The 14,122-nt window shown below is 36.0% G+C and overlaps 1 protein-coding gene across 15 annotated transcripts in view; it reads right to left on the bottom strand.

Moving 5' to 3' along the window:
• Nucleotides 1-14,122, bottom strand: part of Wdr33 (WD repeat domain 33) — a 99,503-nt gene that overhangs the window by 44,121 nt on the left and 41,260 nt on the right. For all 15 annotated transcript variants that reach the window (XM_023561101.2, XM_063258811.1, XM_063258812.1 and 12 more), the window contains 3 exons: nucleotides 12,506-12,601; nucleotides 12,167-12,318; nucleotides 10,622-10,719 (listed from right to left, as the gene is read on the bottom strand). In XM_023561101.2, the coding sequence (XP_023416869.2) occupies nucleotides 10,622-10,719; nucleotides 12,167-12,318; nucleotides 12,506-12,601 (346 nt within the window). The remainder of the gene's footprint in view (nucleotides 1-10,621; nucleotides 10,720-12,166; nucleotides 12,319-12,505; nucleotides 12,602-14,122) is intronic.

The raw sequence follows: 14,122 nt of genomic DNA, 5'->3' as shown, positions 1-14,122 counted from the left end.
TGTACTAAATACAATTATGCAGTGTTTATTACAGGACATATGTCAGAAACTAAGATCCCATTAAAAGTGCTGCTCTGATACCTCCAATTATCCTGTGGCTCGTGAAGCTAAGCAGTAGCTGACCCCATCCCCATACTGTTCCCAGGGCCCTCAATGTGGCACAGAAAATACACAAATCATCTAAAAATATGAATAAACAAGGATCACTGTAGTGATCTTTGATGCATTCAACAAGGAAACTGCATACACAAGGTTCTTTGGAGCTGAGGAATAATTTGATCACATTGGCTTGCATAGCATTTGCAAGGGCCTGAATTTAATCCCCAGCACCATTTTTTTTTTTTTTTTTTTTTCAAAAGGTCTTTCTTGGGGCTGGGGATTTAGCTCAGTGGCATAAGCACCTGCCTTGCAAGTGTGTGGTCATGAGTTCGATACCTAGTACCAATAAAAAAGAAAAAGACCAAAAAAAATTTAAAAAACAAAAAAAGCTATTTCTTAGGGCCCAGGGATTTAGCTCAGCAGCAGAAGCACCTAATGGCAAGTACAAGGTCATGAGTTTGAACCCTGGTACCAAAAATAAGTTCTTTATTTGCCTATAGTCAACCTAATAGTTCAATAATTTCACAAGTATTGTAATTTGTTAGTAGTACATATATAACATGAGATCAGTTCTAAGGTTAGTCATCAAAAGCACTTAAAACTCATTTTGATACTTACTGTTTTACATTAACTTAAAACCACACAAAATAAATAGCTACCCATATTAAGAAACTATACCCTAAAAACTAATTCTTAGACACTAAATTTAGTAAACTCGATTAAAAGATTAATATAGACAATTTCTTAAGAAAAACAAGTTCATATTTCAACCAATAACTAGTTTTCCTAATGCCAGCTAGAGCATGGCATATGCTGCTTACTAAGAAACTGAATGCTTCCCAATCACCGCTCTATAAAAAATTACTCTGGCACTGGTATAGGTCACTACATGTTACAGTATGTATGCCAATATATCACTGTTACTAAATTTTTTTTTTTTTGTACCAGAGATCAAACTCACAACCTAGCACTTGCCAGGCAGGCACTTAATGCTGAACTAAATCCTCAGCCCCAGCTGTTACTAAATCTTAACCACACCACACTGTGAGTTACCAAATAGATTTTTTAAAAATTTTTCTTAGAAAAAAAAGGGGAAAAAAAAGCAGCTCCTGACCTCTGTGAAATAACTTCAGTCATAATCCTGTCTCACTGAGCTGATATTTACAGCTTATTTTGTACTCTTGAATTTCACTACATGCATATGTCAAATGTGGCCATTCTGATACAAGATAAATACTAAACAAGGTAACTGTACAACTCACACAATTTGAATCTCACTCATCAAATTCTAGCTACTTGTTTACAATTGTAGCCCTGGAAGATTTATTGATAACCACAGAGCTACCTCTCCTTAGCAGCACCAATTCCAGAGGAAGCCTCCTATTCCTTAGCCCATCCCTAAAATTAGCTAATTAAAGCCAAAATCCTATTACAGATTTTTATAGTACCCTTTCACTGAGATGCTCCATGGTTCCCTATGATCTCTGGTCTTTGCTGCAGTAAGTAATAAAACCAACTTGCCCAATATTCCTGGTAGTCTTCAGCTGAAAGTACTGACTTTGTGAATCACACATTGAGAAAACTAGACTGAATGCTCTAGTTTGTTTGTTTTTTATTTATTTATTTGGGGGGGGGTACCGAGGCTCAAACTCACAACCTTGCACTTGCCAGCAGGCGCTTATGCTGCTGAGTTAAATCCTCAGCCCCTAGTCTTATAATGTTAACTATAAAACATGCTTTATGAAGACATATAATCACAGGGAGGCCAGGGGTGACTTTGGCATACTATTTTTTCCATTTTTCTTTTAATGTCAACATTGTGTTAAAACATGTTAAATGTTTCAGATTTAGTATGAAACATCACTTTTAGACCATCACACAGAAAATTAGGAAGGCACAAGGTCAAAGTGTCATCGTAACTTCTGAAGTATGTTACACAGTCTGCCTCAAGATAAAAGGAGAAGGATTGAAAATAGAGGTTAACATTCTCTGAGTACAATCCCTAATGACACATACACAAAAGATTACCTGTGAAAAGACGGCAGAATTTTCACCTGTATTTTTTCATTAGTCTTTTGTATGCTGGGCATGGTGGCTCACCACTGGAATCCCAGCACTTGGGAGGGTGAGGCAGGAGGATCACCACAAATTTGGGGCCAACTTGGGCTACAAAGTGAGTTCAAAGCCAGCCTGAACTGCATAGTAAAACCCAGTCTCAAAAAGACAAAAAAAAAAAAAAAAAAAAAAACCACACAACCACACAACCACACACACGCGCGCGCGCACACACACACACACACACACACACACAACACCTTCAAAGTCTAAACTACCTAATAAAATGTTATACTAAAAAGAGGCACAAAGGAATCTTTGGATTACTGAAAACAGTTTGTATCAAAGTATAAATAGGTAAAAATATACTGTACTAAGATGTATGTTTCCTGGTCGGCATGATGGTGCAAACCTGTAATCCCAGCATTTGGGAGGCTGAGGCAAGTCCAAGGCTAGCCTGGATTACACAGTGAGTTCAAGGTCAGTCTAAGATACATAATGAGATCAAAAAACAAACAAACAAAAAGATGTATGTACTTATTTATATGTGTGTGTGTTAAAACCTGAAATGTGTAATTTCTTTCCTTAAAGTGCGGTACTGACCCAGAAAGTATAGAGCTACATTTTTGTTTTCTTTTAATGTTGAGACAACACTAAGCTGCCTTCGCTGGCCCTGAATTTGGGATCCTCTTGCCAAGAAACCAAAAGGTATAAATGTACTTAAAAGCTCTTAAAGATTATTGAATCTCTACCTACTACCTCAAATAGTAAAGGATTATCTAGTATCTCAATAAACAGACTTGGCAACACCCCTTAAGGGATATACGCTTTTTTAAGGAATGTTAAACTTTCAGTTCAGTCTTTCCAAAACTGGAAATTATAGTTAAAAGATAGCCTCATTCAGATTAAATATTACAAAATGTAATCCTTTATCTAAAATGAGAATAATCTCCCTGACAGGTTGCTCAACTGCTAAAGGTTGCTCAACTGCAGCAAAGAGAAGCCTGGAGCTCAAAAAACCTATCTTTATTAATCTTTCTATAGAAAGTTCAATAATTAAGTCCAAATATAATATACTATCATCTCCCCACTATTCTAGATCTATATGAAACAAATTCAATCATCCTTCTACACCTTGCCACCTTTTCTTTTGGTTTTTGAAACAGAGTCCTAGTATGCAATTCAGGCTAACCTCCAAATCACAGCAATCCTCCTACCTCAGTCATCAAATGCTGAGACTACTACATATGTGCTCCACCAAGCTCCCCACAGGTCTTACATCACTTTGTTTCTTTTTTTTTTTTTTTATCGGTACCGGGGATCGAACTCATGACCGCCTGCTTACAAGGCAGGTGCTTATGCCGCTGAGCTAAATCTCCAGTCCATCACTTTGTTTCTTAAGTCACCTTTTGACCAAGGTCAACACTAAATCTCAAACCTCAAAAGTGAAGCTCTACCATTCTGAACATCTATTTCTATTAAGCAAAGCAGGGCATCACACCTTGAGAGTTCATAGTGATCACCTAAAAGCCTGAATTGCTTTTACACAATTTCAAGGCTAAAAACAAGACTGCGTACTTAGCTCTAAATTTTGCGCTTTAATTTTCTACTTAAATTTAACATCACAGTTATCTTTTCCCACCCTGAAAACTAGTGAACTTCTGGTTATAACTTTAACTTCCACTTTGACTTGCAAAGCAAGCCGTTTAGGTTAATTTAAAAAGGTTAAGCATTAAGCAGAACAGGGCCAGCTAATGATTCTCATAGCACTCTGCTTATTTGCCTCACAAGAAACAAAGATCCAGTGAAAACTTACTATGGGAATAACCCTTCAACCATTCAGCTATAAAACAACATTTCTCTCCCATGATTCATACATTACTTCAAGAAACTGCTTATGGTCTGGCTACAGTATCTTTGACCTCTTCAGTAATCCTCATAAAAACAGGGCTGTTTTAGCATGCCTTGTTCCAAATTACTGGTTCTTAATAAAAGCAGTAATGACATTTTGGGGGTATTTTTGAAAAACTTTTTTTCTTTATAACCTGTGTAAGGCTGTTAATGTTGCTTTAAAATTTTGCAGGTCATAGCAATCATCACCAGAATTCATTTCAGAAAAGATTACAAATTAGAAAAAGCAGTTATTAGGCTCGACTGAATTAAGAACTACTCCATCCTTTGATGACTGAACATCACAACCACAGTTGTTTAACTAATTGAAAACTTCTATTGTACTCCCTAAGTTTTTTGAACCACCTTTGTAGTAGTTGGGTCTGCATTCATACTGGTTTCCCTTAGGATTTCCTAATTGTTTCAATTTAGTTGATTATTTATGATTTCTACTTGTAACAAATCAAACCTGGATACTGAGAGGACTCCACAATCTTTTACAGACCAAGGGAAAAAGAAAAAGGCTGTGTTAAGAATTATAGTCACAGGGAGAGATGCAGGTTTTGGTATACAATTAAACACGGTATACCACTGGGGCGTGCAATCAATGGCAGACTACTTCCTTGGCATTGTGCCATCTCCACTTAACTCCGGGAAAGCGAGAGAAAAATGGCTATGAGAAAACAATATTAATTTTGGTACTTCACTACTCCTATGAACAAAGTTTAGTTTTTACAAAATTATATTTTAATCATATACTTTGTAAAAGAATCTATCTGCTAAAAATGAAAAATTCTGCAGGCACTTAGTGACACACACCTATAATTTCAACTACTCCAGAGGCTGAGGCAATAGGATCATGAGTTCAAGGATTTGCCTAGCTTGCACAAAGTTCTGGATTCAATGGGGCATCAAAGGTATGTGACTCTTTCACCAAAAGTGTGTCTAGAAATGCCTAATAATTCTTAACTAAAATACTAAGCATTACAGCAACGTTGTATCTCTCTCCCGTCCAAAAATAAGCACATACTTATCTTCAAAAAATTTTTGACATACAATAAGCACAGATGGAAAAAACAAAAGTCCAACATAGAGACTTAAAACAATTTCTGTAAAAACTATGAACGAGGGGCTGGGGATTTAGCTCAACGGCACAGCAACTGCCTGGCAAGTGTGATGTCACGAGTTCAGTCCCCAGTACCGGGGGGGAAAAAAGTCAACAAAATAGGTATTTCAGACCTCTACCACACTAATTTCATTAGATAATATACTTCAGAAGTTAAATATTAACTTTTTCTCCCACTTGCAACATACACAGATAAAAAGAGCCTACCAGGAGCTTATGATCCAACTATTTTCAGAGTAGCTGAGAAAACAAACTCAAATAAACTCTTCCTCAAACAAGGACCACTGATAGAGAAAATAGGTATTAGTGAAATGGATCCATGTAATCATCTGGGCAATTAAGTATGACTGAAGGGCTTTTATTATTAACGCGTCTGTAGGAGTTACTGTGCTTTGGCCATGTTTTAAAGAACACTTGTTTTATTTTTTTGTTGCAGTGAGATAATACTGGCTTTTGTGAATGTTCCGTAAGGCCTTATAGGAAGACATATTTTAATAAGTAAAATTACTTCTAGTAAATATCAGTTTCTTGGAACACCCAACACTCTGAAAATATGTCTATACATAGTTCAAAAACACAGGGCTGGACCAAAAAAATTTTGTAGCAGTAGTTCATGTCTCTTAACAAAAGCTAGTTGAATGTAGTGCAGAAGCATACAGAAACTTATCACAAATACAAGACATTTCTTTTCCTTGAGCTGTGTGGTGAGTTTAATGTTTTTTGTGGTTAAGTATGTCATTTGTTCAAAATCCATAATCTTTACAGAGATTATTAAAGGAAGGCATTAAGATAAACTGAGGGAGGGGTAGGGGCTGGGGATTTAGCTCAATGGCATAAGCGCCTGGCTTGCACGCAGGCAGTTGTGAGTTTGATCCCCGGTACCAATAAAAAAGAAAAAGACCAAACAAAAAGATAAACTGAGGGACAGCTGCTGGAGTGACTAGGCTTACTTGCTGACAGAGGGCTCTGCATGCCACTGAGGTATACATGCCACAGGTTCATCACCACTGACATACAGGATTATAAGTACAGCCACTTAACTCATACTGATGCAACAGAGAAGCAGGGCCAGTAGCAAGGGCACAAGGCTGGCACCATTAACTTTGGCTTATCCATGACTTCTAAAACAGGAACATTTCAGGAAGGGATGGACCGAGGTGTTCTGGTCACCTACTCAGGTATCTGACACATACTTGGACTTAATGGATGAGGTGGTACTGATTACAGTTCTGCTTATCCCTTGGGGTAATGTAAAAGCTGGGCCACTGTGACATTATCTGGAGGCCTGGCCTTCTTCAGATGTGCCTCTAGCCACGATTCTGATTATCTGTATTTATCACTGACTTGAGAGTCACATCTCTTTCTGTGTATTAATTTCTGTCTAACTTAGCTCAGGCTAGCATTCTTTTCAACCTAAAAAGGATGGGGGATGCAACGCAGTGGTAGAGAACTTACCTAGCACATACAATGCCTTGGGTTCAGTGTGTGTGTGTGTGTGTGTGTGTGTGTGTGTGTGTGCGCATGTGCATGTAAAAAAAACACTGTAACCTAGTAGCTAAAGATAAACTCAAGTCAAACATCCTAGATTAAAACCCTAGCGCTCTTACATACTCCATGATCTTTGGCAGGTTTATTTAACTTCCTGGTACCTTGGTTGATTCATTTATAAAAAAAAGGAAGAACTATTTATTTCAAAGGGAATGAAGTACTTACAACATTCCTGATAGTAAAAGTAATGAATGTGTTGGAGTTAATGCTAAAATCAAGAAGGTAAAACAAATTCAAACACATTGGAGCTTCTGAACTAGATTCTTTTTAAGAATACAAGACCCAAGGCCGGGTCTAGTGATGCATGCCTAATAATCCCAGCATAAAAGGCTGAAGCAGGAGGACTACAATGAGTTCAAGGCCAGCCTGGACTACATAGCAAGATCCTGTCTCCAAAAAAAAAAAAAAAAAAAAAAAAAAAAATTATATAGATACAGATAGATCTAGATATATCCTCTCACTAAAATTTATCTCAATATTTTTACTGATTCTATACTTTCAGCTAGTCAGTAGGAAGTGGTCTACTTCATCCTCTGTGCACTAAAAGTATAATTCTATCACATGGCTCTTCTTTTATGTGACCAAACTTAAACCTGTGAAAATATCTTACCTATAAAACTGTAAGAAGTATGACAGTAGGGATCACACAATTCTTCTGCCTAAATAGGGATATGCTTACTTATTAAATAAATGTATGCTACTTTACTTGAGTCAAATGTATAAAGTAATAGTAAGCTAGATACTCCTTTAGTCTCATACACTCCTGGTGTTTAAAATGTTATTTCAGCAGGGCGTAGTTTCACACCCCAGTAATCCCAGCTCTCTGGAGGATGATACTGGAGGATCACTAAGAGGCCAGATGTGGGTTACACAGTCAGTTCAAGACCAGGGTGAACTGCATAGGGAAATCTTGTCTCAAAAGACAAAAAAAAAAAAAAAAAAAAAGAAAAAAAAGGTTAAAAAATTATATGACAGGCACAGTTTTAGATTTTAGATGGAGAGTAAAAGAAGTATCATGCCAGTTTATCTTTTTGTTTGGTCTTTTTTTTTTTTAATTGGTACCAGGGATCGAACTCACAACTGCCTGCGTGCAAGCCAGGCGCTTATGCCATTGAGCTAAATCCCCAGCCCCTACCCCTCCCTCAGTTTATCTCTGTTGCATCAGTGACTTACACATGCTTTTGTAGTGACTGGGCATAAACATGGTACTCTCAATGTGGTTGATTCAATTTCATAAATACCTTGTTTTTTCAACCTATGAATCAACAAATCCTTTTGCATAGCAGCTCTCCTAACAACAGATGTACACCCACTTTAAATCCTAGAATACTTTTAACATTAAAAGCCAACTGTAAATTCTGTGCTCAAAAGTATACTAACAGGGATAGGGATTTAGCTCAGTGGTATAAGCACCTGCCTGGCAAGTGCAAGATCGTGAGTTTGATCCCCGGTACCAAAAAAATAGGGGGAAAAAAAAAAAACACTATCATCACTAGACTTGGTGGTACATCCCTGTATTTGATTCCTGTGAGCTTGAGCCCAGCCTAGGCTCTATAGTGAGTTCAAGACCACACTAGATTATGTAGTTGAGACCCTCTCTCAAAAACAAACAAACAAACAAACAAAAACACACAAAGAAAACAAACAAACAAACAAAAAACAAGTATACTCTCATTGCTTAAAGCTGAAGACATGAGTGCTGTCTTCTAATACTTAATGAACTGCTGTATTGGAAATAAACTTTTTTTGCATTCCATAAAGCAGGACAAGTTGTAGTCAAGGAGCTGTCTGATACAAGGAAAGAACATTATAAAAAAATTAAAGATGTCTAAAACTAAACAAGTAATTATGTGTATACAGGTTTCAAAGGATGATGTAGAAAAGTATGCAACAAAGAAGACCACATTATCACAAACTCCTTAAGAATTTTTTCAGCTTTTTAAAAATACTGAACCCCCAAACCAAGGGCCTGGTGTACAACATGAACAAAGCAATGTGCCTGTCAGATTCTATAGTCCAGTGATGGTGAACCTTTTAGAGACCAAGTGCCCAAACTGCAACCCAAAACCCACTTATTTACTGCAATATGCCAACACTGCAATTAATACACCTAAACACTAAGGTCTTAGTTTAGAAAAAACAACTGTCATCTGATGTTCTGCTGCTGCAGTGACTCTGCTTGGGTAGTACAATTAATTTATTTATATTTGCTTTATTTAAGTACAACGTTATAAATATCAAGTAAAACATTTTTCATGAGAAAGTAAAAGAAATGATTGAGAATATAAATCCTAAAAATATATGGAGATTCATTATACTTTTGTCCATATTTGGGATTTCCATGTAAAAGTCTAGAATAATTAGTTCGATCCCCGGTACCGATAAAGATGAAAAAGACCAAAAAAAAAAAAGTTGTTTAAAAGTCTAGAATAATCCTAATGAATACATCTCAATTCTTACATGTCGACCAAATTATGCTGGAGTTTTAGGGTGTGAGTCAAATGATGAGATTCAGGTTTACTTTGTACTGATTTTACTTTGCATGTGTCATACTTCCTGTGTTAGGATACGCATCCATGAAATAACTCAAGACTAGATGGTTTCAATCTCATTTTGAGGTTGTATGGTTATTACGACCTTCACAGTGCACATGTTTCCTCAACATAACAGGAACTGTGTCCCTGTGCTAGCTAATGACACAGACTTGCAGATAAACCCCAATAAAACTGCAAAACCAGGGAGTGTAAACAAATGTATCCAAAGATCCTGGAGTATCTTTGAAATATGGGCTAAAATATTCAAAGGTCATTTTCTTATCTAGAAATCAACATTACATGCTGCACATGAAACTCTGAATAGTTTTAAGAAACTCAAAACTGGGCATGGTGGCTCACGCCTGTAATCTAGCACTCATGAGGCTGAGGCAGGAGAATCACTGCAAGTTTATGAGGTCAGCCTAGGCAACAAAGTGAGTTCAAGGACAGCCTAAACTGCATAGAGAAATCTTATTGGAAAATGACCAAAAAAAAAGAAAGCCAAACCTCACAATTTCACCAAAAGAACTAACTCTACTTAAACATAAAGGGAAATAGATGAATAATTTTTTAACATCCAGTATCTGTGGCACCCATGTTCCCTTCTTGCATTAGGTGTCAGAGACAGGCAATTTGAACTAAAAAATGTGAGACTACATTCTAGTGAATAACATAATTTAGTCAGAAGTATGTTTTTGTTGCAATTCTTGTATTACATATGTATAATACATAGTTAATGCTCTAGAATTCACATAAATGGTGCTGGTTAATAGTTGGTGTTTTTAACAGTCCCTCTTTATGAAGTCAAATGTATTCCAAGTGGAAAAATAATTTCTTTTGTAGCACAGGAAAAATTCATAGATACATTTGTAATTATAAAATCAATGTAAGTAAACCCTAGTACAAATATGGCACACTGAAATTCCAATTGCTTTTAGAAATAGAAACACCCAGGTGTGCAGCTATTGATACCTCCACTTTTATCAGTTAATTTATACTGTAAAAGGGATGTCCAAAGAATGTGACCTATTTAAATAAAATTAGTGTTAATGTTGAGAAAAGATATCTTGGGTATAACACAGGAAAAGGAATATAATCCTAAAAGATGCATAAAGATAAAAGCATACAATGGGAGAAGGGAAGTTTTATGTTTAATTCACAGTGGAAAGATTTCAAAGATAATATTAATAAAAATCTATAAAATGATTGTGAACTAGAGAGCGAGTCTGGATGACTTTTTAACAAGTCTGAGACAGTGTACATGTAAAAAACTGAATGGAGATGTAAGCTGCTACTGTGCTATTGTGATGATTTCACCACAAATGGGTCCCTATTTATATATTCCAATCAGTACTGTTAGCACACATACCTCGAAGAATCCTTTCCTCATGGCAACGAAGAAAGTCCCAGATTCTAACAGTGCCGTCATCAGAGCATGTAGCAAATTTATTATCCGTGGGTGAGAAACTGTTACATGAAGACACACAGCAGGGGAAAGAAGTCAGCATTTAACAGATTATCTGTGCTTCTCAGACAGGGAAAAATAAAAACACTATGCTGCATTATAACAGGAGAGGAAGTATCCAGTGAAGAAGTCCTTAAAGAGAATGTTGCTAACATATGCATCTCATCAAAGGAAGACTTCAACAGTTGTTTCTGTTTTCAATTATCAATATTCAGGGAACTTCATGGGTGTATTATTAGCCCTAATGCTATCTCTGGTCTTCTTAGTATATTTCCTGTCAAACCAGCAAAATACAGAGTGGCCTTAGGTGTGGAAACTGAATTATATTTCTGAAAAATTCCTACACAGACATTTAAATCACAGAAGAATGGGACTTTCACACTTGTGCTTAAAGCCAAAGAATCTGCTGTGCAAGAGGGAGCCAGTTTTCTTCCCAATAGTGAAAAACCATCAAGCTTCTTAATGAATCATTAAGAACTTCCTTGAACTTTTAAATCTTATGACTAAGAATGAACCAGCTGTGAAAATGTATGAGCATGACACTAATGTCAAGTCTACAAAGCAGAACCAGGTATATCCAATAATTTCTGTTGCCTCTGAAAATAGAAACAAGTGACTGCAGTGGAGAGTGTTTCTAGAGTCAACTCCTCTCATAGGTAGGTGGCACAACCTTAAAGAATGCTGCTTAGCTTTATTCTGAGGCTGCAGCAATTCTTCAGGCTTGTTTTTGCAACTTTCCTTTCCAGTTTTACTGCATGTATCTTGTTGATATGTATACAACTCACTGAAAATATTTTAAACCCCACTTATACATTTGCATAACTGATGTTAACAGTGAATCAGAAGAAAAGTTCTAGAGTCTTCTTGACAAAGATCTGCTTACAGCTGCAAAGCTTGAAGAACCCATTCATTAATCCATAAATGTTTGCCACATCCAGGGAGTTAGCTGTGAGAGGTTTTTAGTCCTATGCTTTCTTTTTGAAGTCGTGGCATAACCAAGCCAACCAGGTCTTCACTTAAGCCTTTTTTCCTTGTATTTTGTGTGAATTCTGAAAGTGTTTTCTGTAGGCTTTAGATTTTATTCAGCTGTATAATTAAAGACTGAATTCTTTATTTGGAATAAAATATTCTTGTCTTACACAGTAGATAATAAAAAGGAATAAAGTATACACATTATTAACCATAAATGAAAAGAGAAAACCAGTGTAAAATGCGGCAGACAATACATCTCTAACATATTGCAAAAGCTGATACCAGGACAATGCTACTTCAGAAAGGTGCCAGCAAAATGGTGAATATGTGAAAACAAAGAAAAATTTTGTGTTCATAGGGTGCAGAAAGCTTCCCAGATTCTGACAGAGCCCATGCATCTCTGCACCCAGCATACACTTAGAGAATAATTTAACCATGACAATAGGGACTACAGAAAATGGTATATTGTGTATAAACCTGGCCTCTCTAATCGCCTCCTTATGTGCCTGGAACATCTTGACGTTGTTCATGTTCGACTGCCAGTATTTCACATATCCTCCGTGGTCTGCTGTCAACATCCACATGTCATTATGTGACCAAGTCATGGCTCTCACTGGGCTATCATGAGCCTGTGAAAACAAAAATCATTTATAAGGTAATGCTTTAAAGAATGTATCGTTGAAGGCTTGGAGGAGCATATATTAACTTGCACTAATAAATTATACCAGTTAAGTTTCACAATGGCAATAATGGAGCCCATATCTGAGATTCTTTAAAGTATCACAGCATAAATTACCATTTAGTGATTACTGTTACCTGTAATATTGTTTCAAAATTGAAAGTGAGTCCATTCCACAAGGTGAACTCCCCACTAGAAGCTCCAGTGACTAATCGTCTTCCCTCTGGAGTCCACTGAGGGAGAAGGACAAAACAGTTAATTGTAACCACAAATCCTCCAACTTCTCATTTTGTAAACATTCACACAATATTTATAATAGATGCAGTAATTAACATTAACTAGATGATAACGACTTTCACTGGAGCACCTCAGCTTTATAAATAAGTATTTTGTTAGAAAATAACTTACGGGAAGGAAAGGACAAGGAGGGGTAAAAAGAATTAAGACGTGTTATATACATGTACCAACTCTCCAAAATGAATGTAATTATTATATACTACAAACATATACTGACACAAAAAACTTAAAAGAATATAACTGGAACTATTTTAAAGTAAAAAGCTTTAAAAAACAATTTATAATAACACAATATAGGAAAAGTTCCAGCATTTCAATTCATTAAATTAGATGCTATAGGTAAATGATTTTGGGATGACAATGCACAATGTATGTACCATTGTTAACCCTTGATTAATGGGCTTTGAAATTTTATTGTAGTTTTTTTTCTTCTTTTTATATTTGAATGAAATGGATTTGAAAAAAATAAATTCATTAAATTTTTAAAAAGTGCATTATGAGTGTCTACGTATACATTCTAAAGAGCATTTCAAAAGAAAATGTACAAAGATCTCATATTAGGCTATACAGTAGCCTACCATAAATGAGATAGTAACCAGAAAATTCAGAAAGACTGTATTCAGTACCTTACAACTGCTATTCAATCAACTGCTATTCAATCAACACAGTGTTACTAGTACGTAATTAAAACAAACAAAATCAGCTTAAGGCTATCGAACTTTTCCTGCAACTAAATGTACTTAAAACTTGTAAGCTCTCCACTGTTCCTAGTGCTAAGCAGTGATAATTTTTATGCCGATCTAATGTCAAAACTTCATCCTTTAGAATCACTGACTAACGCTACACAAATATTTTAATGTCCTAATTAACAAACTGAACCTAATCTGTGGCAAGATAATCAATTCAAAATACAAAGCACTCTTTTTAAATTTTCAGTTCCTATGATGGATTATACTTATAAGAGGGTACAAATACACAAATTACAACAATCCTATTCTCCAAAATAAAAATTGACAAGAAATTAAAAAATACATGTGTGTTCAAAGGAAGAGAAAGATGGAATATTTAAAATGAAGTGTTCATGGTAAATTGTACTAGTACATGCCAATTACATTTTATTGCTTAGTATATCCATTCTGATTACTATGAACTAAAACTTCCTATCTTCCTAGATCTTTTTCTAATCTGCTTTAGATCCCAATCTAGTTAATACTGCAGTGAACCAAATTATACACACAGAATCCAGTTTTTATTTCTCAATGCTTCTTAATTTGAACTTTTTTTTTGTCCTTTTGAGACAGGGTCTCATTATGCAGACCAGGCTGGCCTCCAACTCACAATGATCATCCTGCCTCAGCCTCCTGAGTGCTATGAACTGTACTTTTAAAATGGGCAAATTTTCCTAAGACCTCACAATGTGATTCCCAAATAAGAACATTTATTCATTCACTTAACAA

This window comes from Cavia porcellus, unplaced genomic scaffold (genome assembly GCF_034190915.1).
Source record: "Cavia porcellus strain 051 isolate PalLab524CR breed Dunkin Hartley unplaced genomic scaffold, mCavPor4.1 scaffold_12, whole genome shotgun sequence".
NCBI classification, from domain to species: Eukaryota; Metazoa; Chordata; class Mammalia; order Rodentia; family Caviidae; genus Cavia; species Cavia porcellus.
This window is presented reverse-complemented; position numbering and strand designations above follow the sequence as displayed.